This window comes from Passer domesticus, chromosome 7 (genome assembly GCF_036417665.1).
Source record: "Passer domesticus isolate bPasDom1 chromosome 7, bPasDom1.hap1, whole genome shotgun sequence".
NCBI lineage: Eukaryota > Metazoa > Chordata > Aves > Passeriformes > Passeridae > Passer > Passer domesticus.
In genome coordinates this window covers 57,318,363-57,343,628 of record NC_087480.1, presented here as the reverse complement: position 1 = coordinate 57,343,628, position 25,266 = coordinate 57,318,363, and the positions used below count along the sequence as shown (strand labels likewise).

At 43.7% G+C, this 25,266-nt stretch overlaps 1 protein-coding gene across 4 annotated transcripts in view; it reads left to right on the top strand.

The window, feature by feature from the left end:
* LRP8 (LDL receptor related protein 8) overlaps nt 1–25,266 on the top strand; it is a 170,742-nt gene that overhangs the window by 31,610 nt on the left and 113,866 nt on the right. Inside the window, exon 1 of one of the 4 annotated variants that reach the window (XM_064428896.1) lies at nt 16,806–16,830. The exons of the other annotated variants lie outside the window; for them this stretch is intronic. Within the exon in view, the coding sequence (XP_064284966.1) occupies nt 16,821–16,830 (10 nt within the window). The 5' untranslated portion in view covers nt 16,806–16,820. Of the gene's footprint in view, nt 1–16,805; nt 16,831–25,266 lie in introns of those variants that run through there. 4 annotated transcript variants of the gene reach the window in all.

Genomic DNA, 25,266 nt, shown 5'->3' with positions numbered 1-25,266 from the left:
CCAGAGCCTGGCTGGCTCTGGGATCCCTTCAGGTGAGGGCGGCCCTGCTCTGTGCCATGCAGGAATGTCACTGTGCTGCCCAGGAGCCACCACAGTGTCATCTGGTGTGGGCCTTGCACTTCCAGGATGTTCTTGGTCTCCTTTCCTTCCTTCCCCAGCTCATCCCCCCTCCAGCGGGGCTCCACAGCCATTGCCATAGTACACATCAGCCCCAAAATTGTTATTATACTTGGACAGGGCCAGTTTTGAGATGTAACACTTGTGTTCTGTGACTCATTCTAGTTTTGTCTGTGAGGTTTGGCAGAGAAAACTATGGGAACTGAGATGCCTACCTGGTATTCCTTCTAGTACAGAACTTGGTTTGTGTTTAACTGGACAGATTTTTGCTTCCAAATGGGAACTTGATTTCTAAGCCAGTTTCTGCTGCAATTTATACTGAAAAGTGTTGGAAGTAGCTGGGGCTGGATGCACTGTGAATACATTAAAGCAGATCCTGTATTTGTTCTCCATTCCCTGGTATAGGAATCGAGCATCTGTTTTGACTGGCAAGTGTCCCTCAGCTGTATTCACACATAAAACATCACATGGGAGTTTGTGGACAAATGAGAGGCATCCATACAAAATCTCTTGTACATTCAAAAATGTGCAAATGCTTTTACTGCTGGTAATAGAAAGAGCTGAACAAAATATGCCAAATGATATGGAATAAATTCCAGATATGATAGCATTTTTATTACAAATAATATGTCAGAGTTATAGCCTGCTGAGGATGGATTGGAAGTTTTGAAAGCCTCTTTTGTTACATAAATCTAAAAAGGGAATTAAGTACTAAATGAAAGGTAACTTGAAATGCAGAGGTAGGGTGGTTACCTGGGGTGCTGCATGCAGTTAATGTGGCTCAGGCAGGATTTTGAGGCACATTGTACATGTTCATTTTGAACTTTACTTCTCCACACCTGGGAGGTTGTGTGATCCATCATTTAGTGTCAGGTGATTCCTCCTGGGTGTGCAGGCATCTCTTACTGTGTCACTCACTGCAGGTGGCTTGTCACCATGGAAGAAGCTGCTAGGGAGGAATGGGCAGCCAGGAGCCACTGCATGTCTCTCAGGCCTCATACTTTTGAAATCTTTTGTGGATTCTACAGTGGATTATACCATTAAAAATGTAAATGGGAATAAACACCCTTAACCCTTCAAACCAGCAATATGTATTCAAATCACTCAGCATCAAATAAATACTAAAAACATCTTTGGAAAAATTGTATAAAATTTATGTTGGAAATGTACTGCAGAAATTTCAGGAAAGTATTTTAAAGGAGTTTTAAAAAGATTATATATAACAAAATAAATCTCAAACTCAATACAGCAAGATACAAATTTAAGGGAACTCAACAATGTAGAATTTAATTTCCTGTCTTTACACCCAGCTCTTGGCTGTAGTATCACCAGAGGTTTATACACTTCCAGCATTCCCTGTTTTTAGCAGCATCCTGCTGCTTTGTTGGATGAATTAAAGCCTGCTGTTAACTCACTTCTTATAAGCAGCCTCCCTGAGCTTCCTCTGAGGCAGTTTACAGCTCTGTTCTGTCTTTTACTCCATAGCTGCATCACAGATGGGTTTGGGTTTTTTTCAATGCAATGCAGCATGATTCATTTTATAGAGAGGCGGGCTTTATATATGCACTGGATGAATCTAGCTCATGGGAAAACCAAGCCCTTCCAAATTTTACAATGAAGCATGGTGCTTGTTTACCATCTTGCCTTGTGAGGAAAAAATACTTCAACTATCTCACCTTTACTTCAGAGTCTTCATTGATTCTTTATTGTATTTAAGGTGTGGATTAAATTCCCATTTGGGCTTAACATTGGGTTCTACTCCTTCACTTAAATTAAAAAGGTTGTGTCGCTTCAAATACTGATAGTATTTGAAGTTTGGTCTTTCCTCCCTTTAAGAGGGACAAGACTATCCATATATGTATACAAACACACATGCACCTATAGTAATTACCTAATTAGTGTATTTTCAGAGTGATGCTGAATGTGTGCTTTTTCTTATTCAATCTTTATTTAGTTTGTGGTTTTTCTAGATATGTTTTTACTGTCATCACTATCTTGATGTTCCTAAGAATGGTTATAAAGAAAATGGCACCGTACATTGACCATTTAATTATCTTTTAAAAAAGAACTGTGCAAAGAAAGACAAACATTTCCTCATTAAATGGGTTTTGCAGATTTTTTCTAGTTTTTAAAACTGTGTCAACTCTATCAGTTTGTCAGCAGAACTGGGAATTTGATGCACACTGTTGTTTGTATTATACCACTTAATCTTGTTCTGTGCTTAAAATATTAAGAGGGAGCTGTTACACTCAGGCTGTCCACATTGCTAGTGTGGAATTTTGAACAGTTGTTGACAGCACAGAGAACATTGCACAGTTTTCCCAGTTTTAGATAAGACCGTGAAGGGGAGTGTGTTTAAAATAACAGGACATAAAGACAAATACATGCTGGAGAGAAATCAACTCTTTCAGATAAGATTTTCTCATACACTTTGCAGTAAGGAGAAGATTGGAGGGTCTGCAAAATCTCTGAACAAGTGACTCGCTGGGCTCTGTGTCAGGCTCAGATTCCTTTACCTTAAGGGCACAAGCTGCCAATGCATCCTGCAGAGAGAAGGATTCTCACTTGAAAACACAGAGAAAACAAAAACTTCTGTGCATGCATCGCTCTGCAGTTGCCTTTATAATTTATGCCTCTTCCTTGCTTCACTTCAGTCTCCAGCTCTGGTGGTGGTGAGGAGCTGAACCCATTTTGCTCCTCCTGTCTCACGCGAGGCTCTGCTTTCAGCACGCGCTGACAGGGTGACCCAGACTCCCAGGGGTGCCCCAGGAGTGCCACGCTGATGCTCTGCTCTCACAGTCCTTGCTTAGCACATCTTCCCCCAGCTAGACAATGCTGTTTTCTTGCCCTGCTCATCAATGCACCTGGCAGCAGTGCTTTAATGTAGCGTGCATTGGCTGGCAGCACGTGTGCCTGGGCATGGGGTGCATACAAATGGAATAACAGTTGGATGAAGGGGCACACGGGTGTGTTTAATAACACCAGTCAGCAGGAGGGGTGGAGAGAGGAGAAGAAGCCCACAGGCAGAGGAGGCTCACAGTGGAGCCTGAGGAGCCATGGAGTCAGGTGGGCTGGAGAGGGATGGAAAAGCCACATGGAACTAAGGTGAGGGGGGTGGCTTCTCCCTGCTTGTGAGCAAAAGGAGAAGAGGGAGTGGGAACAGATGGCTCTAAATTGTATACCCCCCTGAAAGTCTGTGCCTCTGTGGGATCACACTGGGACTGACTTTTTATTTGAAGGTGGAACTGTGGTTTTTACAGTAGATACATAGAAAATCAGTTCACTAAAAAACAAACCCACAATTCTGCTAATTCCTGAAAAGGAGAAGGATTGTGGGTGTATGTCTTTGTTAAAAGACAGTGAGGTGTGAACAGTCAGGAGCCTCTTCTGATGGGTTATTATGTTTAAAATATATCAGTCTGTTCATCTTGGATGGTTTTAGGTTGTTGTGCCTTTTTTTCCCCCCTAATCTCTTAAGTAACAATGAAAGCAGGATAGGTTGAAAGATTGTTCTCAGGAACTTTCTGAGGCAAAACACTGTAACTGGGGTTCTTCTACCAGGAGTCCTTACTACTACTACTACTTACTTTTTTTTTTTTCTTTTTCATTTTTGTTTTTAAAAACAGTTGAATCTTACCTCACAGACATCTAAAAATATTGACACAGCCTGAGTTTGTACCTTACCAGAGGAATGCTTCCTGGTTAGGGGAACTGCAGGCATCCCAAAACAGGTTTTATTTTTTCTTTTCTGTGCAATAAATCATGGTGGTTTCTAGGAAAGCCTTCACTGAATCAGGAGAGGGTAAAGGTGTCCCCCAGACTTACTTGTAACTTGTGTGGAATCTCCAGTGACTGAGATCCTGGGAGGAGAGTCCCTTCTTGGACCCCAAAGCACAGTGGATCTATGGCCTGCCTTTTCTGGGGGCTGCTCCTCTCTCTTAACCAGGACAACTTTTACCAGCTTGGTGGTTTCCTGAGAGTCCATTAGGCAGAGGAGCTTTTTTCTGAAGTTACAGGAATCTGTTGCATGATGCATTGCTATGGACACTGCCAAGCATACTCCTGCTCTAAAAAGCTTTTAATATGGGAAACTACTAGAAAAAATGAAAAACTTTTAGTAAGACTCCAGAATGCTACTAGATTTTATACAGCTTCTCAAATATTTTTGCATGTTCAGTAGAATGGCTTTTCAGTTTCAGACTTCCCACCAGCCCCCAGTCTCAGACCTATTTCTACTAATTTTACTGGGTGAATTTGGAGGCTGTGTAGGTCTTGGAAGCAGTGTCCTTTGCTTTGGGATCTCACTGTCTTTTATAAGAAACCTTCAAAATATGCCAGTAACTAATGAGTTTAGCTCCAAAATAGTTATTTAGATGTGCTGGATTTTATTTTATTTAATTATTTTATTTCATTTTCTGTCATACCTTCTTTGGACAGCTCTTTGTTCCTGCATTATATCTCCTGAGCTCCTGTGAAACATGTTTAATTCAGCTGAGCCTTTTTTGATGTGTATTGCCAAGAGTTTAGTCAAACCAAGAGGTTTTGTTTGTTGAGGAAAAACAAGCCATGGAGTTTCAAACCTGGTTTAAATGTAGTTGGCTTAAGGGCATGAAAGCCTTGCTGCTGTGCAAGCAGCTGTGGGTATTTGAAGCTGCACAGAAACATGGGGGTGCAAGTTAGGAGCCCTCAGACTGTGAGACAATCTTGTAATCTTCAGGCAGTGCTGGGATGAGTTGGCACCACTCAGCTGGGATGTTGCTTTAGGGTGGGCTGAGTTTCACAGTCTGTGTTGCAGCCTGTGTTTATGACCTCTGCAGGACTGCTGGTCTCCATTACATATTCTTCCCTTGTGTCTTACTGTGTTCACCCTTCAGGGAGGGTAAACTCTTCTCTGTCATGGTAATCAGAGCCTTGAGAAATGCTAGGGGAATGTTTCCTTGTTCATCAGCTGCTGCTCTGGAAATATCAGCAGCTTTCTGGGCATCCCTAGGATGCAGCCTGGGGTTTGACTGTTCTGCCTGAGCTGGTATGGGACAACTCTTGAGCAGAATTTGAAAGAACCCTTGGAAATACCCTTTTCTATGAATGGCCTAAGGGAACCTGCTTGCTGCTGCATTTCTGGGACTGAGTTACTGCTCACTGTTGGGCTGCAGTCCAACCCATGGCATTTTCTGGAAGTTGATTCCAGGACAGTCCAGAATGTGTGAAGGCAAGGAGCAGTGACAGCATCAAGCACCTGATGATTCTGGATTGCCTGGTGTCACCTGTCTGCAGCAGTGGCCTAGAGAGCTGTCTGGTACTGAACTGAGAGCAGAGGAGGAAGATCTCTCATGGCAGCTGGATGAAAAGGCTGCAGAACGTGGCAAGTCTGCTGTGGGCAAACCCAGCAATAGTGACTGCTCTGAATGCCTAATGCTTTTCAACCCAATTTAAAGGACTTCTGTGGTTTATGAGAAGGGTGCAAATGACCTTTCCCTCTTCCTCTCTTTGTGGCAAGCATTTGAAATCTAACAGGAAGAAACCTACAGACCAAGAAAGTCTGACTCTAAATTTTTTTCCAGGTTTTGCTGAGATAAAAAATTATATTTTCCTTTTGTCAGGTTGTTTCATAAGACTAGCAGGATGTGTCTAAAATGCTGGCCTGTATTACTGACAAAGGAACAAAAACATATGCAAGAAGCTCTGTGTGCTTGTGAATACTGCTTGATATTATATATTCTTCATTCTGGGATTGTGTTCATCAATTATTTTGTGTGTCTTATCTCCCTCATGAAATTCCTGTTTGCTGGTGAATGTGGACCCTAAGAGGGCAGAACTAAGGTTGTACAACTCTTTGTGTGCTTGACACTGCAAGTTACTTTTAAAAACATACGTTGTTTAGATAATGCAGTGTGTACTACTCATGGCAACACAAATAATTCAGCATTATGCTTGGAGCAATGTCAGCAGGGAGAGTTACAAGAATTTGGAGACTGTCACATGCGAAAGTGGAACACACAGAACATAGACATTTGTTACATTGAGGGATAGGCTAATTGCTGACACTGATTGCTGAAAATGATAGGGGGAGACAAGGTCAGATTGCACCCTGATATCCCTTGAAATTGGCACTGGACAGCATCATGTGCAAAAAGGAAAGGTCACTGGAACAGCAAAATGGGCAAAAATCTCCACTGGCACTGACAGATCCAGAAGGTGCTGGTGGGTTATGAGGAAGCCTGTGCTTACAGCTGAGTAACAGGTACCAACACTTTATCCAGTTCAGCTGAGCTTTACATGAATTAATTATTGAACTTCAAGCAACTGCTTCTGTCAGTGATGAGGATCTATCACGTAATATCATTGCTCCAAGAGAGAAACATCTAGGTGGTTAATTTTTTTGAGAACAATATGTCTTTCACTACTATTGTGAAAACTGCATAAAGGCTGAGGATGTGAAGATATGAGTCAGTATCTCTTCCTCCATTCTCCTGTGGCATGGTTAAGTTACAGCTGGGGAGAAGAAAATGCTGTTGGTTTCCATACTACAGAGTCTTTGGTATGTGGTGTTGAATGCTATAAAAATAAACTTGAACAAATATATGCTTTTCTAAGTGTCAAAAATCACAAAAACATGCATAGGGTTTGATGAGCAGTTGTCTAGGAATTGTAAATATATTCTGAAGAAACTGGGTTTGACAGACAGGGAAGGACATGCAAGCTGTAGGATTTCAGCATTTTTGAAATCTCATTTTCATTTCTGGACCCTGTATCTTCTTTTATGTGCACATGCACAAATACCCACGAAGGCAGTGTTCTCATCGCAAACTAGTTCCTGACTTTGATGGGTTAGAAGTCTAAAATGGTGCTGTTTGCACTTACCCTAAGCAGCAACCTTCCCAGAGGGATGGCTTTTGACTGCTGGATCTACAAGAGGCAGTTTTTGTGGTAACTGAGTTTTTGTATTTGGGGAGAGCTATTTTGGTAAACTTTCAAGTGCTTCAAGTACTTCCCAGTGCCTTATTTTCCTTCTGTGCTAATTGCCTTAGGCTTGTGCCAACAGCTGCCCACCCCTTGCATGTGGAAGGGCAGTTTTGGGCAGGGGGGCCAGTCCTGGTGGGTATCTCAGGCAGCCCCCACTGCTGTGCCCCCAGCCTCCCCACTGTGCAGCCCCGCTGAAGGATGGCAGGGGACCCCACTGGGAAGCTCTGTGGGGCACGGGCGATCCTTTGGTCTCCAATTCAGGGGATTAATACCATTTTCTGTTTCTTGGACACTGCAGCCACTTGGCCTTGTGTTCATGCTCAGTTTGCCCACTTCTCGAGTGCACTTACTTGTGTAAATCTGCTCAAGCGTTTAAGTCTGAAAGAGCGAACAAACAGGGAATGAACAGACGGCTCTGCTGGCTCTGGAGGGCTCGCTTGCCTCCCTTGCCTTGTTTCCATGAATGTGGCCCGTGCAGCACACACACAGTGCTGTCTGCCAGCCCTCCCTTCCCACGGGGCCTTTGCTGAGCTCTAAAGCTCTCTCTGTGCTCCAGTGGCTCTGCTCCCTTGGAAGTGCTCCTTCCTCTTCCTCCACACTCCTCCTCTCTGCAGCCTCTGTGTGCCCCGGGGGCAGGAGGGGCCCTGAGCCCCAGGGCCTGCCAGGAGCAGCCACCCCAGGCAGGGGCAGACAAAGCCATGGGGACAGCCTTGTGCTCCTGCAAGCAGCACGAAGGGTTACGAGGGAGGATAGAGCCCCTGGGCCATGGGTGTTCAAACACTGTGCCTTGTCCCATAACTGATGAACCTCTGCTTTCTAAAGCAGGGTGGTGAGCACTGACCTGTTTCATGTGCTGGCCATAGCCATACAGAGCCATTTATGAGTTTCTCAGGCAGCTAATAGGTTTTCTCTCAGAAGAGTGCCTTTGCTGTTTTATTGGAGTTTATGGCTTGGTTTGATACCTACATGCACTTACTACTGAAAAAATTTGGTTATATTTCAGATTTGCAGGCTATTTTTCCATTCTTTATTACTTCTGTAAAATTGCAATGGTTTTGTTAATCCCTTGCTGATCACTGAATCTCTGGTTTTTTTAATGGTTTGGTTCCCCAGGATATTGAAGAGGTTCTCAGAAACACCCTTCTCTTGCTTCTAGATCTCAGCATATACAGTATTTCCCCTTTTGAATTTTGGCACAGAGCTTTCTGTGTATTACCCTGCATTCTTCATAGTTTGTATCATCCCAACCTTCCTACCTTTCTGTCTTGCACTCCTGATTTGAGTGAGTTAGACAAAGCAAACTTTCTGACCAAATTCAGGTCAGAGATTCAGGCTGTATTTCTCATGGGTAATTTAATTTTGCCTATTTTAAATTTCCACTTAACCACCTTAGACATGACATTTATTCCAGTCTTTAAATCATCTATGGCACTGTCTGTACTTTTTTAAAGGCTGCCGCAGTCAGTCCTGGAGTATCTGGTGTTATAAAGGTTTAAGGAGTGACTCAGTGCAGAATCAATCCTGACAGGATATTCTGGACTGAAAGAAAACTGTAATGGCTGTTCTGTCATGGAAATGGTGTTGTTTTTAAATAAAGGAATGTCATTGGGCTAAAAGGAAAAATATGTAAGACCTGCCACATATTTTAATAGTAATTTCTAATTAAGTCTGTTTTAGTCATTTTAGTGCTGTTATATGTATTTTGTGTATTTGGTGATGTCTCTCAGGATGAAGGTGGTTCTTGTTCTTTGGGGCCAGCAGATGTATTAGGGACCTTCAGAGAGGGGAATGGGGCAAGTTCTGGACACTTCTGTACCCAGGGTCTGTTTGCTCTGTCTGTGCAGGACCTGCAGGTATCTGGTGTTTGTGTGCCATCCATCTCGACTTGTGCTTCCCAAAGCTGACTGCTTCATTTAAAAGCCAATGCTTTGTTGGGAAGCCAGTTCTTCAGGCTTTTTGTAGTGAATTATGTTTCAAGAGCTGATGGATTTTCCTTTTTAAATTGAGCTATGATGTTAGTTTTTTCAGTGGAAGTTTTGTACAAAAGTGGGTCTCAAACTTCTCTGCTTGTGTCCCTATTCTGTGGTGCAAGCTCTTCTACTGAATTTCATCTGGCTTGTGATCCCAGCTGGGATTATTGCCCCTGTTTGCCACTTGCCCAGACAGTGCACTGCTTTCTGCAGGCTCCAGCAGGAGCAGCTGCTGCTCAGATCCCGAAGGGCATTCTTTTGGTGATACTTTTACATATTTTAGGCGCAGAATGCTGGGCCAAAGTAATTCCTGACATACTTGCATCAAAGAAAGTTACCTACTTAGCACACTGGTGTTGATTTTATTGTTATTACAGAGTGCTTTCTTTAGATTAAAATATCAGCCCTAACTAAACATACAGGTGTTCCCTCTTGATTATGTCTAAGGTTTCCTTCAAGAAGAGCTTGTATATAAAAAATTACAATTTCTGTTCAAGTCCCGTGTGATTTCCAGTGAAGACACAACACCACTGATTCTTTTTCCTTCTCCTTTCAGCCAGATAAGATGTTTTCTCTGGCATTTGAAAGGTGCTGTCAGGCTCAGCCCTCTGTTGAGACAGTGTGCCCTGTTACTTTGCATTCATTCAGGTTTCCACTCCTTGCTATCAAACAGATGTTTAAAATGTCACAGAACTCACCAGCCTGCCTTTTGCACAGTTCATTTATGGTTATTTATTTGCCTCCTGGTGACCTGCTGCAAATCAGGAGAGGAGAGAAAGTGGTTGAATTGCATGAGACCTAAGGTCACCTCCCAGGTGGAAGGTCACTGTCACAGCAGGAGCACTGAGAGAGTGTCACTGATGGGAGCAGGGAGAGAACCCTGTGGAGTGAAGGCTTGCCTTGTCTGCACTTCTGTCTGTGAGGGGAAGGCTGTCCCTGGAGGCAGAGTGACCCCAGGGACAGAAGCCTGTCCTGTGCTGGGTAAGGCACCCAGGTGGAGGTGTACATTGTGAGACACCAGGAAACCTTGTCACAGCAGCTTTATGGGACAGGACGAGAGGAGAAAAAAAAAAGTGAAAGATCTTAGGAATTATCTAGTGATGTTTCTGTCTACGGAAACAGGTAGTGATGATTTTGTGCTACAAGAAATATTCTTCATAGACCCTTGCAGCTCTCTGGGGGATAACCAGGGCACAGAGTCCTGGGACACAGAGATTGATGGTTCATTCCAGTCTGACCCTTTTTCTCTTCTTAGTTGTCATTGCTGTGTGAAGTCTATTTGCATTAGCAGTACCTCCTGTTCCAGATCAGGGAATTCCCTTGTGCTAGTGCACTGACTGACTCACAAGTCGTGTTCTCTTTTTCTTTGTTTCAGAGTAGAATTTTACACCCCTGTTAAAGGGGTTGCCAAATCCAAACTTGCAGTAAACAGAGGCAGCTTTCTGGCTAAATTCTGCCATCTGTCTTGGGTCTGTGTGCAATATCCTGATCCTGGACCAGGCACTGGGTTCAGTGTGCTGAGAAGTGACCTGGATTGTCTCTCATGCTCATCTTGGAGACATCTGGAACTGCATCACTGTATAATTGGCCCTGAACTGTGTCTTAAGGACATTTGCTAAGGCACTGAGTACCCCTTCTTTGATCTTTGAGCAGCCCTTTTGATCATGTGCATAGATCTTGGATCTTGCTAGGGTTGAAAAATCCAGGCTCTTCTGAGTTGGGACACTTTGGGCAAAAGTAAAAAGAGGTCAGCGTTAGGGCAGCTCAATTCATTTGCATTTCATCTGCTTCAAGTTGGGGTTCTTTCCACCAAAGGAAGAGTGGTTCATTACCCTGGTGCTACTCTGCACCTCTGCCCCCCTCTTATGAATTTCTTTTGGTGCTGCTCTGAAGCAGTAATCAAATGTGTGATCCTCCAGCATGCCAGCACTCTTGGATCCTTTTTAGTTTTAGTTGATGTGGAAGAAAGTGAGAGGCAGAGATGATTCCTGGGAACCCTTAGGAAAAAAATAGTGTGCCTTGTAAAAACAAGTGATTTTAGTTATTGCGATCGAGGAGTCAATTAACTGGCTAATTAAAGCAATTTCTCATTACATAATTGAATTCTGGTTCATCACCATTTCTACTCTGCAAGGCTGCCCCAGAGAGCAGAGCCATTCTGAGCACTCTTTATCACAAACAGAAGAACCATTCGCTCTCTCAGCACCCAGATGTGTCTGGAAAAGGGAGAGGTGGTTTGGTGGGACTTCCCTCCATTACTTGTGAAAATAAACAATGGAATGTCATCCAGATGATAGAGAAAAAGGCATTTTTCTCAGACATGTTTCTAGTGCCAAAGATAAATGAAGAAAGAAGGTGATGAATACTGGAGCACAAACCCCATGAGGTTTAGGATGCCCAGGGCTATGGGACTCAAGGTTACACTCTGGAATATTAGAATGTCTCAAGCTCAAAGCATTACACTGGGTTTCAACAAGCTACTGCTCATCAAATATACTCTTAAATTGGATGAGAAGACTGAGAGCTTTTAAATTGTCATCTTCCTCCTGCACAGAAAGATAGACTGAAGATGGAGTTATTTTTTAATGAAGGATGAATTAGAAAAGTGCCAGTGTACTGAAATGTTGGATAGCTATGGAAGGTGTTTGTGGGGGAAAAAAAGAATTAAAAGAATCTGAAATAATTTTAAATGTACAATATGAGAGTATATTTGTCATAAAACCACGGTGTCAAACCAGGCCACCTGCAGTAGCAGAGGGAGGGCTGGGTCAATGACATTTGTTGCTGGTGAGCCATGATTTGACAAGGAGGGACTGTGGCAGAGAAATTTTTGAAGTTAGGATATAAGTACTTCAAAGCCCAGAAGAAATTGCATTTGGCAGCTGATGTGGACTTTGAAGTCTGAATGAGACACAATTAAAGGAGCTGTAAGTAACGTGTTCAGCTTCCCTGGTACCCACACTGGTGAGACCCAGGGACTCTGAATGCCCTGGTCAGAGTGTACCTTGGAAACAGGGCTCAGGTGGAGCAGAAACCATCTTCTCCTTTAAAGAAACTGGTTAAAATTAGTAAGTGTTGTGGATTAGATTGTTAATGACTGTGTTATGGTTGAAAATGTATTGCCAAGAACAAAGCTAACAGAAGATGGGAAAGAAAATCTATGACAGCAGCATACTTCAAAAATATTCAGCCAGAAGCAGGAATGTAAAAAGCCCTAGGATGTGTTGTAGGGAGCTGCCTGGCACTGACTGGGAGACAGATCACCCATAGAAAATGTTCTGTGGGTTCAGTTCAGTTGGGTTTTGCTGTGCATGGAGTGTAAGGGAGTTTGTGTTCTACGGGCTGGATGGCTGGACTGTGGGAAGGGAAAAATCATGGCAATTAAAAAAAAATTATTAATATTTCACTTCTGCCACTGCTTAGTAATCATGATTGTGGTGGAGCTGAGTTCCCAGCCCTGACCAGCGGCCTCAGCTCCATCTGTCCCTGCTCCCAGGGGTGAAATGGGCATTCCTGGTGCAGCACAGCTGGCAGATGCTGGTTTGTTCCATGGCAGCCTTTTCCTCTCTCCCTCAAGTTATTAGTGTCATTGTCATGGAGCACTCAGCATCTTTCAGCCCTTAGGGAAGAGCAGCCCAGTTTGGAACAGAAACCAGCACATCCTGACAGCACACATTGAAGCAGCATGGAGTTAAGACAGACTCGTGTTTGCTGTCCCTTAGGAAGCAGTCTAATTCCCGAGCTGGCACTTCTGACATAACTCAATTATGGAATCATAAATAAACAGTTGACACAGGCCAGGGAACTTCAAAGCAATCAGTACAGTTGTAAGAGGTTCTAGCTTGAAAAATAAACCATGCTGATATAGTCTAAAGGATGCTTAATTTTTTTTTTCTGTCTTAGATCAAAGCTTCTTCCTTGAACAGCAGCCTGGCAACTCTCCCTAACCCCTTTCCTTCCCCCACATCCCCTGCTGATCTCTTGGTACTGGCATCATTACCATGGGACTGGTCTCTGCAAAGTGTACTCCATCTCCTAAATTAATTGGCTACTGATACTCATTGTATGCAAAGTAGTTTTTGGAGAATGATTCTTGGCCAGCATTTTGTTTCTGTTTACTGAATTGACTTGCATAGCCTGACTCCTTGGGTAAGCAGGGTCACTTTAACATTGGTCCATGTTTTGTGCTTTTACTTGCCTGTGTGGGAGCTTTGTGCCCACATAGTGGGGTCCCAAGATCAAGACACAGTGAGGTGCTGGCTGAGATGGAGCTGCTTGTGCAGCTCAGTGATTGCTGAGGCCTTTCCCCCCAGACTGCTTATCACACTTGGAATTTGCTGGTTGAGGCAAATCACCTTCATTGAGCCCAAGACTCTGTTTAAGATATCCCATCCTCCTTTCCAGCCTGAAACCATCATGGCCCATCTGAATGTCTCGAGAATCAGTGGCAAGCCCTGGCACAGACTTGCTCAGTGTTCAGCTCCCTGTTTTGGTGCCAGCTGTTTCCTTGTGTGGTGGCAGTGTCAGGAGTGAGCTGGCCACGGGAAGGTGTGGAGGGGAGGGTGCCTTCCATCCCCCTCTGCCCTGCTCCGTGTGAACATGTCCAATCCAAAACACTGTCAGAGTTCATAGTTCCAGCTCAGTCTGGGGAGTGTGGACCCTCTCAGGGAATGTATTGTGCTGACAGCAGTGGCATGGCCCTGGCTCCAAGGGAGAGGTGCCTTTTGCTTCTGTGTCACAGTGCCCATCACTCTCTGGACAGCAAGGCAGGCAAAGGGGAGAGGGGAAGCAGCAGGTGCAAGCAGCCTCCTGCTGGGAGCATTGAAATACTGGCATGTCAGAAGCTGGGAAGTGTGTGACAAGCAGTTTTCCTGTGACCTGGATCCTGAGAGCTTAAGGAAGTCTGAAACTTTTTTTTAAAACAAGCTGACATATTAATGAGAAGTCTATTGTTTGTGTATGTGGGAGAGTGGCAGATTTTCACATGGGATCTGTTTGAGAATCCCATGTGATGCCCAACACCACGTATTACTGTGCTGCCTGCTGTCCAGAGGAGGAAGTTGCCAGAATTTTCTGAGAATAAACCAAACAGAAACCTCCTCCTAACTCCAAATAAACAGTGAGGGAGAAGTCACTGGTGGTGTTAGCTTCCTACCAGCTGTGTTTGTAATGAATGCTGTCACTGAGAACTAAAATCTCCAGTTTTAGCACAAAGAGTCCAGTCTGAGGAGCTGATACTTTCTAATGTACCAAGAGCTCCCTGGTTTGCCCACGTCAAAATAGTCCAGAGCCCTGGCATGGGTCTTTGGACCAAAGATGTTTGATAAATATTTTAGTGTTTTGCACATCTTTTTGCCAGAAAGTCAGAGTCTAAAGCATTCTTCCAGGGAAGGACATCTTTATGCATGCTCATGTTTGATTCAAGCACTTGTTCTTTACTGTGTGTGCTGCAAAAAATGGCAAGCTTTATAATCAATTCTCTACTCCATTAGCATCCTCAAAGGATGTCTCTGGTCACATCAGAGGCAATCTTCTCTCTCTGTCTTTTATTATTTGTTTTGTTTAAAACGTTCTTGTCTATGAAATCATCTGTCACCTTCTGCAGAGACCTGTCAGGGCGCTGTCTCTGTATTTGCTTCTCCTTGGGAATAACAAAGAAGTTTCTCCATTGCAGGCTGCCTGTCTGCCTCCCCTCAGCTGAGGGAGAAGTGGTTTGTTGAATTTTCGTGGCCCATTTGGTCCTTGGCCTCTTTGCTTGTGCTGTCCTAAAGATGGCAATTAATGTTAATCTGAAGGTATAAGCTTCTCTATTAGGTCCTGGAGTAATGCCATCAGCTGGTCCCACATGGGCCACCAGGCAGCTGTCAAGCAATAATGTTTATTGCATTTTTACTTCATATCCTGTACTTTATGATTGATCACTGGGGCTTAAATAAAACCAATAAAATTGACGCAATTTTAAACCATTGTAAAAGCCAGTAAGTGAAATGTGGGCATGAAAGCAGGGATTTGGAGCCTGTAGCTTTCTTTCAGTTTGAGAAAATAGAGAGACAGTGAAATCAAGAGAGAGCAAATAAAGGTGTGTTTAGAGTTCAAACAGGAACCTTGGAAATTTTCCTTGTCATGTAAGGATGTGATGTTAAGTAGCACACTTTAATGTATTTATTTTGCCCTTAGTGGTGCTGTCTCTCCTGTCTGCCCTTGCACACTCACCTCTGCACAGGAACAGCTCTCAGGGTGATACTTGCCTGCCTAGGGAACAGTCAAGAGACTGTCACATGTCTGCTGCTCCTTAAGGGGGTTTATATTTGCCTAACCCGTGAAGGACTGGTTAATTGCTTCCACATCATAAATAAAGGTTCCTCATTCATCCTGAAGTAGTTGTGCTGAGCACCTGGCTGAAGTGAAAGCAGGATTGGCCAGGTGGATCCGGGAGCTCCCCTCTCCCAGCACACCGAGGCTCTCTGGCAAATCCCCGAGCCCTGATGGAGCCTGCAGTGCTGAAAATGAATTGCTGTGTTGGACTCGAGCCACAGGCCTCATTTTGATTGTTTACAATTGAGTAAATCGGGCCTGTCCCCATGGAAGTTAATGGGATCAGTCCTGGTGTGACAGCAGAGCAAAACCTTGCATGCTTGAATCTTGCATGCTTAATGCAGTCCATGTTTTCCTGTCTCAGGTCCTTCACTCTTTATCATGTGTCTTGCTTCATGAATGTATTCCTTTAAATGTGTCATGGATCAAAACTGCAAAATGCCTTCTGTCAGCATGGGTGAAATCTGTAATCCCTGTGCTGTTCAGGGCTGTTCAGGTAACCAGTAAATTGACATTTGTTGGAAATGGGGCACTTAGCCAGCCTGTTAAGGCTATGGATTTGTTCCTTTTTTTCCCCCCCCTCCCCCTCCTTCTCTCCAGATTATTGCTTACATAATGTATGGACTAATAGTTGCTGTATGGTTTACATGTGAGATGCTTTCTGGAAGCTGTGTGTGGGCAGGGAGCTCAGGATGACATAAGGTAGGATTAAATAATTGCAATATTAAGTTGCCGTGCAGAAAGGGGGAGACTGCTGTTTGTGAATGCTGCTGTCCAGTTAAAACTGCATGCAGGCAGAACAGGCAGGAGGGACACAAGGTGCAGGTGGATGGGTCCTCCTTGACCTGTGCTCTCTGCAACTAAAATTCTTCCTGCTGGCAGTTGGATAGATTTGTAAGGACAGAGGTGTCCTAGTCGTGCCACTGTAAATTTAGACTGGATTTATCCCAGTGTTACCCAGCTTGGAGCCTGGTTTATCATGGTATTTATTAGCACCTTAATTATGCATAGGTTAGTTTGGTATTCCCCAGTGGTAAATTTTGCTAACATTTCACAAATAAAACATTTTCTGACTTTATTTTCTCCCTAGTCAGCACCAACATTTAGATCAACAGTTTGTAGCTTTAAATAAGCATCCCAGATTTTTTTTTGGCTTTGTTTGTTTGTTTTTAGTTTTGCTTTGGAACTGTTTGTACCTAAACTGGCTGTGACTCAGTGTGAGGCCTCGCTGCCTTCACTCAGATATGCAGGTTTGCTGAACTCAGCTGGAAAAGATTTTTTCGTCAGTGGAGAGTGGAAAGGTGAGAGAAGTGCTGGAAAAAATCAGTTAACACTTCACTGCAGTGATATAGCTCAGCTATTAGTATGTCTTAGGAATGTGAAAATGAGTGCTGATTATAAACAACCCACTTTTGTAATATCCAAGATGAACCAAAAAGAAGCAAAAACCGTAAGATGTCGTCAGGTAAGTTACAACCTAAAATCATTTATCTTACAGATACTCAGCAGTTTATATAAAACACAACTATTTTTTTCCTTGAATGATATTTTTCTCATTATCAATTTATTTTATTTGTTTAACCAGAGAAATCCTTAAAGAAGGGTTCTGTGTCTTTGTTTCCATGAGACTTGCACGTTTCTGCTATGAGAACTGGGAAGACTGAAGCCCAAGCCTCAGTTCAAATCTCCAGGCAGAGACAGCCAGCAGAGACACGGGTGTGCCTTGTCCCTGTGAGTGTGTGCAGCGTGTCCCTGTGCCCCAGGGCAGGCTCCTGACCCTGTGTGCCATGCAGGAATATGCTCCCTATCAAACTGCAGTGCTGCGAGCAGCAGAGCCTCGGGGCTCATTATCCCGTGTGGACAATGCAGCGTGACACGGAAATGGCTGATGGAATGCAGTGCTGTCTGCTCGGTTAAAAGGCAGGGGTGATTACAGCCCGTGCTTTCCCGAAGGCAGCTGAGTGACAGGGATTAGGAGAGCCAGGGAGCTGTGCTGCATCCAGGGACCAAAGGTTGTGCTGTGTGTTTGGAGCTGCCCCAGCTCTGGCCTGAGCCCACTGGGGTTCTGCTCACCAGTGTTGCTGTGATCAGTTGAGATGAAGTATTTCCTCTTGAGTTTATGTATGCAGAAAGCAATTAGCTTAAAGCCCAGGCTGATGTGTAAATGACTGTGTGTGGTCAGTTTAACTGTTTATTGATGTTTTGTGAGCTTCTGTGTGTGCAAGAGTGAAGTTTCCCTGAGCCTTTGATGGTTGTGTTGTTCTGAACCCACAGGACTCTGTTCTTGTATGGTTAGTGGCTGCTTTTCTTCTGTGGAAGTGTCTTCTGTCTTTTCTTGGGAGCTGGGAAGGCTGTTGATAAACGTGAGTGGCCATGAGATGTCTGAAGTTGAGGTCTGCAGGAATCTTGCACTTGGTGCTGAGCCTCTTCTGTGGAGATAAATGACATGTTTAATAAGGTGCACCTGGAGCCAGGATTGAAATTTTTTTTCTGTGGTTGCAGACATGCACCTGGGATGTTGTGGGTCATCGGTGGAGGGGAAATAAATTAGGTCAGTGTAAGTCCTGTTCCTCCTCAGTGTGGATTTTCCTATGCAATGATTAATCTGCTTTAGAATGTTCTGCCAAATGCAAATGGCAGCAGCTACAGCCATGATCAGAACTGGATGCTGGATTGACCCTGAAAACAGCATGTGAAGCTTTAATTACCTAAATTTCTGCATTACACTTCTCAAACTTACTGTGGAGCATCCTCTGCTGAGGCCCCAGTGGATGTTCCTGGGACGTGGCTTTCCCCTGGATCTTTGCAAGGTGGTTACAGGCAGTGTCTGTCATGCTTGGGGCAGTCCAACCTTTGGTGATTTTAATGAAATTTCGGCAGTGGAGGGGAGATTCCTGTTAACCCCCACCCAGCCCTCCCAGGGCATCCCCTGGTGAGCCAGCACTGACATCTCTGAGCTGGCTGCTGCAGGCACCTGGTGCTGCCATGCTGTCAGTCAGGGGGTGCTGACTCCTGAAATGACATGCTGTCCATCTAATTAGTATGTGTAGCAGCAGCAGGTTTTAATTATATGGTTAAATACACCGAAATATAGGATTGTCATGTGGGATCAGTCTATTGGCCCTTTGTGGCTGACATTCTGCCTCCAGCAGTAGCCACTGCTGGATATATTTGTGCATTAACATATTTCTGTTTGCCCTTGGAGTAATATGCACAGGCTGCTACAGAAAAATTTTCCATCTTGCTTTTTTGAAGCCAGTTTGTGTCCAGAGGAGAATTCCTCCTCTGTGAACTGTTCCATTCTGCTGTGGTTCAGGTTAGCCCAGGAATTTATATTTTCTAGGCAAAATATGTAAGATGAATGAGCTCTTTTATTTTTGTACTGGCTCTGACAGAAGATTTAGTCTTTGCAGAATTTTCTGAAGTTTGTGGTTTCTCCAGCTTTTCCAGTGCTTTCTTCGCCTAGTGGAAATTCTTCTAGGTGACCAAGTAATGAGCATCTAAATATTTGCTTCTGGTATTTGTTTGCTTTCACCTTTTGTTTTGAATATTTCTCATGCAAATAAATCTCTGTGTTAATAATTTGGGGTTGGTTTATGTTGTTGGTTTTTTTCTTTATTACTTTCACTCTCTTATTTGATTATGTATTGACTGCTGGCAGCTAATTATGCAGTTCTGATCTAGAGATGCATAAAATAGTAAACGAAAGTTGTGTTTTGTTTCACATGGGACGTGCTGTGTGGTCTCTCTCTGGATTGGTTGAGTATGAAAAGGATGAAGAGAGCCAAGCCTTGCTCTTGGTGGTCATATCCACACAGGGGATGCTCCACCACGTGGATGGGGTGTGATGGGGAAAGTTGCTGATCCTTTAGCATTGTGACCATTCTGCCTTCTTGTGGAGGAAAAAGAAGATGGGAAGCAGCTCTTAATGGTGGAGGATGCCAGCCCAGTGAATTTTGATTTTCTCCAAGTCTGTCTCATGCCTGTGGAGGGCTGTGCACACTCAGCTGTGTTGGTGGCAGCAGTGATGGTAAAGTTACTCACTGAGAGTCAGGAGGTCACAAAATTTCATCCACTGAGGTCACTGAGTGTGGGAATTCCAGGCTGCAAAACAAATTTTAATCCACGGCCACCTGGGAGCCCCAGAGCAAGGCTCTGCAGCGTGGGGATGACTCAGCTGAGCCTTTGGTACAGAGGCAGCTGTGTCAGCAGGGGAGTATCCTTGCTGCAGTGCTTTCCAAAATCCCTCCTGGAGAAATCACTGATGCCTGCAAAAGCTACAAAATTACTGGGGTTTAAGTGGCACAAGGTTTTTTTCCAGAATACAAATATATAATTATAAAGTCCCCATGGCCCTGGCAGTTTGTTTCTCAAGCTATAGACCAATAACACATTTACTTGAAAAGAGTGAGGATCATACACCAGTGGTTGAAATGCAGTTTATAAAAAGGGTCACTGAAGGGCTCTGGAAACTACGAGATGCTGATGGTTCTTTGGATGCTTCCACACAGATTTGGGCACAGTGAGGGTGCAGGAAGATCCTGGAAACTGGATTTCTGCCCAATGTAAATTCCAGTCACTCTGCAAATGTGTTTCAGACTATGTCTAGTCTGGGCTAAACAAGTGTGGGTGTTACCTTATTTTTCATTGTGAATGCTGATAAAGGATTTAGAGATCCCACTGGACTGAGAGATAAGCCTAACAGGAATTTTCCTGATTACTCATTACTCTTTTGACACTAACTAAATTGGAAGGGGGAGGGTGGAAAGACATGGTTCTAATGGTTTTTAGTTTTGATTGCTTTAGATGTGGTTGTGGGGGAGCAGTTCCCCTAATTCAGAAATTGTTGTTTAGGATTTGAGGTAATGGATTTTCTCTATGTATGAAATACACTGGAGGCAAATTGATTTATGAACAAATTAAATGTTACTTTTTCACAGGTGGAAATGTTGCTTTCAGGAGTTCCAGTCCTGGCAAATTCTCACCCATGGTGGTAACACCACACCTCAGCCCCCAGCACCCTCCCTGCTGACATCCCTGGGGCAGTGTTACAAGGGGGTCATCACAATGACAGTGTGTTTTGGGGGTTTGTGTGCATTTTTTCTTCTTAAAGAAGCAGCGCTAGAGAAAGTATAATCGTGTAATGCCAGGCTGTACCCTTCGCTGCATGAGCTCACATGGGGTCTCTGATAACAGTATTTGCTGGAGTGTGGGTTGTGAAGATGAAGCAATCATCCAGTACTGCACAGAACATGCTGATTGAGGAGGTTAAGGTGAGAGGAGGTGTTCAGGAGTGATGCTTTGGAGCCTGAGAATAAAGGAGGGCACCCCTGCCTTCCCAGGAGCAGCTTTTCCCCAGTGCTGTGTGCTCTGTGTCCAGGTGCTGTCAGTGCATTTTTCCTGCTGGATGTTTCCAGAAGCTCCCGAAGTACACAGCTACCTGTGGAGGTTGGAGTTTTTCCAACCTGCTTTTCCAGCCTGCAGTCTGCACCCAGCCCTCGTGGAAGGGAATGATGGATCTTAGTGGGCAGTGAGGATAGCTGGCTATTTTATTCTTATTCACAGCATTTTACTGCTGTAATTCACAAAAGACATAACAACAGTTTACCTTGCAATTTATTCTTTCTTTTGTTGTAGATTGTTTAACAAAGACAAGTGTTCTCCTTTCCTTTTGGGTTGTGTATCCCTGGCAGTGAAATGGAGGTAGTAAAGCTACATGTGGTGAACACAGTTCAAAACTTCCATTTTTAAGACCCTGCTTTTTGTTGGCCTAGTTTAGCTATCTGAGCCCAAATATACTCTACATTTGCTTCAGGCAGGTTTTGTTGATAAAGCAAAAGATAAGCTATTTATCAGAGAGACAGAAGGAAAATAGTCTCACTTATGTGTGTGTATTTGGTCTTCACTGAAGAACTTGAGTCATTAAAAGCTTGAAATCTGTCATGGCTTTGCCTTTGTGTTGAGGATGTGCTTTTAAAAGCCCCATTAAAATTCAGCTGGGCATGAAGCTTTGTGCAAATCTCTGTAGATTCATGTTTAGCTTCCATCCTGGCACTGTAATTTTTCTCTCCAATTTTTTCTTTTCTTTCCAAAACCTGAGAATAATCTTCAAGGATTTCTATTAAAAGAACATTGAAGGCATAGTCAAGCACTCAAAAATTTGATATTGTCAGAATTGACAATAGGAGCTGGTTTTTGTAACCTCTAATACTATTTTAATCTAACTCTTTATCTACACATTAAATATGATAAATGTAATTTGAACTCGGAGACAGAGTCCCACAGTTTCTGGTTCCTTAAAAGGAATTGTACTTTGCTAGAATAGATAAATTATGACAGATGATTTAGGGGAGAAAAAATAGACAGGCAGTTAGAAATTTTGGGTGACATTTACTTAAAAGACTACACTTTAAAAGGAAGCATCCCTAGCTTGTGGTAGCACATGGTGGGAACAAGCAAGGACCTCATGCTTCTAGCCTGGTGATGATGTAAGTTCAGAGTCCAAAATTTTGTCAGTGGGTCCAAGTTGTAAAGAAACATAAGCAATTCAGTAAACATATTTGCTTTTTAAATAATGGATGATGTTATTTAAAACCTCAAATAGAGAAAACAAGGAGCATCACCTTCATACAATTTGGATTGGTAATTGTCAATGTCAAAACAAGGCTACTGTTAATGTTGAGATGTCTAAACAATACTTCTTTGTGTTATTTTTTATTTTTCTTCTTTTTAAAGTGCAATATCTGTTTTCTGTTTGAGCAGCCCTGAGACAGCTATTCATAAGATTGTCTGCAGCACCTGCTCGAGGGTATCATTTACTGCCAGTGGAAGTGACTGTTTGCTGTACCTTCCATTGTAAGTGGAGGGCTGCCACAAATCCTGAAGCAAAATAAGTCAGAGCACAGCAGATGCTGTTCCCATTGATTCACAGGTAGTACAAATTTGATTTTGTTATTAACACTTTTTTTCTTGCAGTGGGATTACTCTCACTCCAGCATAACTTTTTATATCACAGTAGTTGAGAACAAAATTAGGCCCCCTGTGTTTACTGATGAAATAATGGTTCTAGAATACAGCTTTCTAGCTCTGCTAGAATTCCCAGTTATCCATATTCCAGTTGTTTAGGAATCCCCATGGGTCTGGCTTGTGTTTCTGTGCTTCCCCTGTTGTAGCTGTGCTGTGGGACTGGGCTGCACCAAAATCCACTTTGCAGCTGCATCTGCCCTGGCTGCACACCTCTGTCACATGGTGAGGATTTCTCACCTCATGTGAAATGCTTATGTTTGATGCATGTGTTTGATGCATGTTTCAATGCCAGATGTGCCTGCCAACAGCTGTTGGCTTTGACTTTTTCAGTTCTAATGTCAGCACCAAGTTGTGTACCTTATATCTACTATTGTTATTATTGATTCGTTCCACACTATATTTAATTTTCACCTGGGATACTAGAAGTAATTAATGTTACTAAAATAAGCATTTCTACAGCCCTTGAGCTGAGGCAGCAGGACCAACTCAGACTGCAATTTTTTAACCCTGAGATTGTTCAGAAATTCTGCTGTGTTCTGAAGTAGCAGGGGAGAAATTTCCTTCAGTGAATGATGCCTGGTGACACAGCTTTATTTTTGAGGTGGATTGTGTTTGTGCTCTGCAGCGTGCTGGGTCAGATGATTTGGATTTGGGTTTGGGAAAGCAGCTTAAGTGCTGACTTGCAGTGTGAGTCAGGGATCACAGGGCTGGGGCTGGGCCGTGTTGGGGCTGCTGGAAGTGCGTGGTACGGGAGGGACTCGGATGGACTCAAGGAATGGAGAATGCAGTGTGGGCACGAGGAAGGGAGAGCTCTGCCAGTGCAGGAACAGCCAAGGAAACCTTGCCAGGAACAAACAGAGTGACTGCAGATCACATAACCCCAGTGGTATCAAAGATAATGCTCTGGAAGGTGAGGAGGAGAGAAAGGGTTGAGATTTCTGCCTCCCCACTGAGCAGGACTGTAGAGGCCTTAGAGAACTGGAGGGCAGCAATAGGAACATGGGGACATGGGGTCAGAATGGATCACTGGGATATGCACAAGAGAGAGGCACAGATTTTGGAGGTTGAGGAGCTTTGTGAAAGAACAGGAAGTAAAAAACAACTTTAAAAGGAATGGTAATTTTTTGGACAATGAACATTTGAATGTTTTGCATGGCTCTTCAGATAATCCTGTTTTATTGTCTTGTTATATGGAGAATAGGTGGATTTTACTTTCCTCACCTCTCGGAGCAGAGGACAGCTGGATGTTCCTCTAGCTGGAATTTGAAATGTGCACCTTTCATTTATGTGAAATGACTTGATAACAGCAAACCCCGGGTACCACAAGAAGGATATGAGCATGCCTCCTCTAAGCAGAGACTCATGGGACTGTGTGGCATTTTGCAGCTTTTGGTATCATCCAGACTGCATGAAATTGTGTCATGGAAGTGTTTATAAGGCAGAAATTGTCAGCTTGCTGTGAAGTTTCACTGAAACTAGAAATAATAGGGTAAAAATGTATTATTAATACTGAGATTTCTGGATACAAATGGCAATCATTTGACAGATTTCAAGTGTGCTGTGGTTTTCAGGTAAAGATAAAGAGAAGAAAACTGCCAAGGAGGGAAATGGGGGAGAGACATATGAATCAAGGAGACATCACAGGTTGTGGTGTTTGCTGTGAGATAGAATTAAAGATGTGCTCTTTGCTTTGGGCAACAAAGTGGGAGATTTGGCCTGATGTATTACAGGTTCTTGTGCCACGGGCAGTGACTTCCTCCTGCCTGGGAAGGGACAACAGCACCCAGCAGGCTGATCCCAGGGAAGGGGATGCAGGTGAGATAGAAGTGCTCCCATCATGCTGGGAGAGGGGGGCATGAGCCTGATAAAGATAATAAAAGGTCTCCACATGAAGAACAAACCTACACCATGCCATAAAGTTTTGCTGCCTCCCCAGCACCTTCTGTTTGGAGTTCATGCTTAGGAGATGCCCATGGAATACCTAAATGACTGCCAGTTACCAATGCTGTGTGAGAGGGGAGGGTGGAGGTTTGACACTGGCATTGTCCCACAGAACCTGCAGCAGATGCTCTCCTTGTCATGGCACCTCTGCCTGTTAAAAGTCTTTAAGACTGCAGTGAAAGTGCCAAGTTCCCAGTGAAGGTTCATTGTTGTGATGTGGAATGCCAACAGCCCTCCTGATGTCCCCTTTACCTGGTTCACATGTTCCACTCTTGGCTTCTGCTTTTGCTTCTTGCTCTAAGTGTTGATCTGATAAAATCCAATCTGAAGGGAAGACCAAGCTCTTGGATGACTGAGTTGAGCTTTCATTTTAAGATTTGAGCTGGCACCAGTGAGTGCTGAGTACCCCTAGAAACTGATTGCTCTGGGCTGTTGCTGTTCTCTTCACTGGAGCTGGTTCCTGATTTCCCCTGCAGCGAGGGAGGGCAGCCCACAGCCAGGAGAGACAGCAGAGTGAGCACACAGCAAGAGAGAAAAACCCTGAGAGAAAAATGCTAATTACATATTTTGACCTTGTTGCGTTAGAGATGGCATCACCCACATTAGCCACTATACAAGATTGTTCCCCAGGGCCTGAATTGCTTCTGGACAGGGAGAGATGTCTGGGGCTTTTATTGTGGCTGCCTGGTTAAGTTTCAGAATGAAATATATACCATGTAATGCTTTTGGACAAATTCAGTGGTTCTTAGCTGCTTTTTTGCCTGTCATTTGTCTTCTGTAGCTGTAAGTAGCTTCTGTAGCGGACAACAATTACAAGACCAAAATAAAATGCTGGGCAAAGGGTGGGATTGAGCTGCCCAAAGAGGGGAGGGGTGGAGCACCGTGTTCCCTTTGTGGAGGAGGAGGGAAATTGGTCAGTAAAATAACAAAGAAA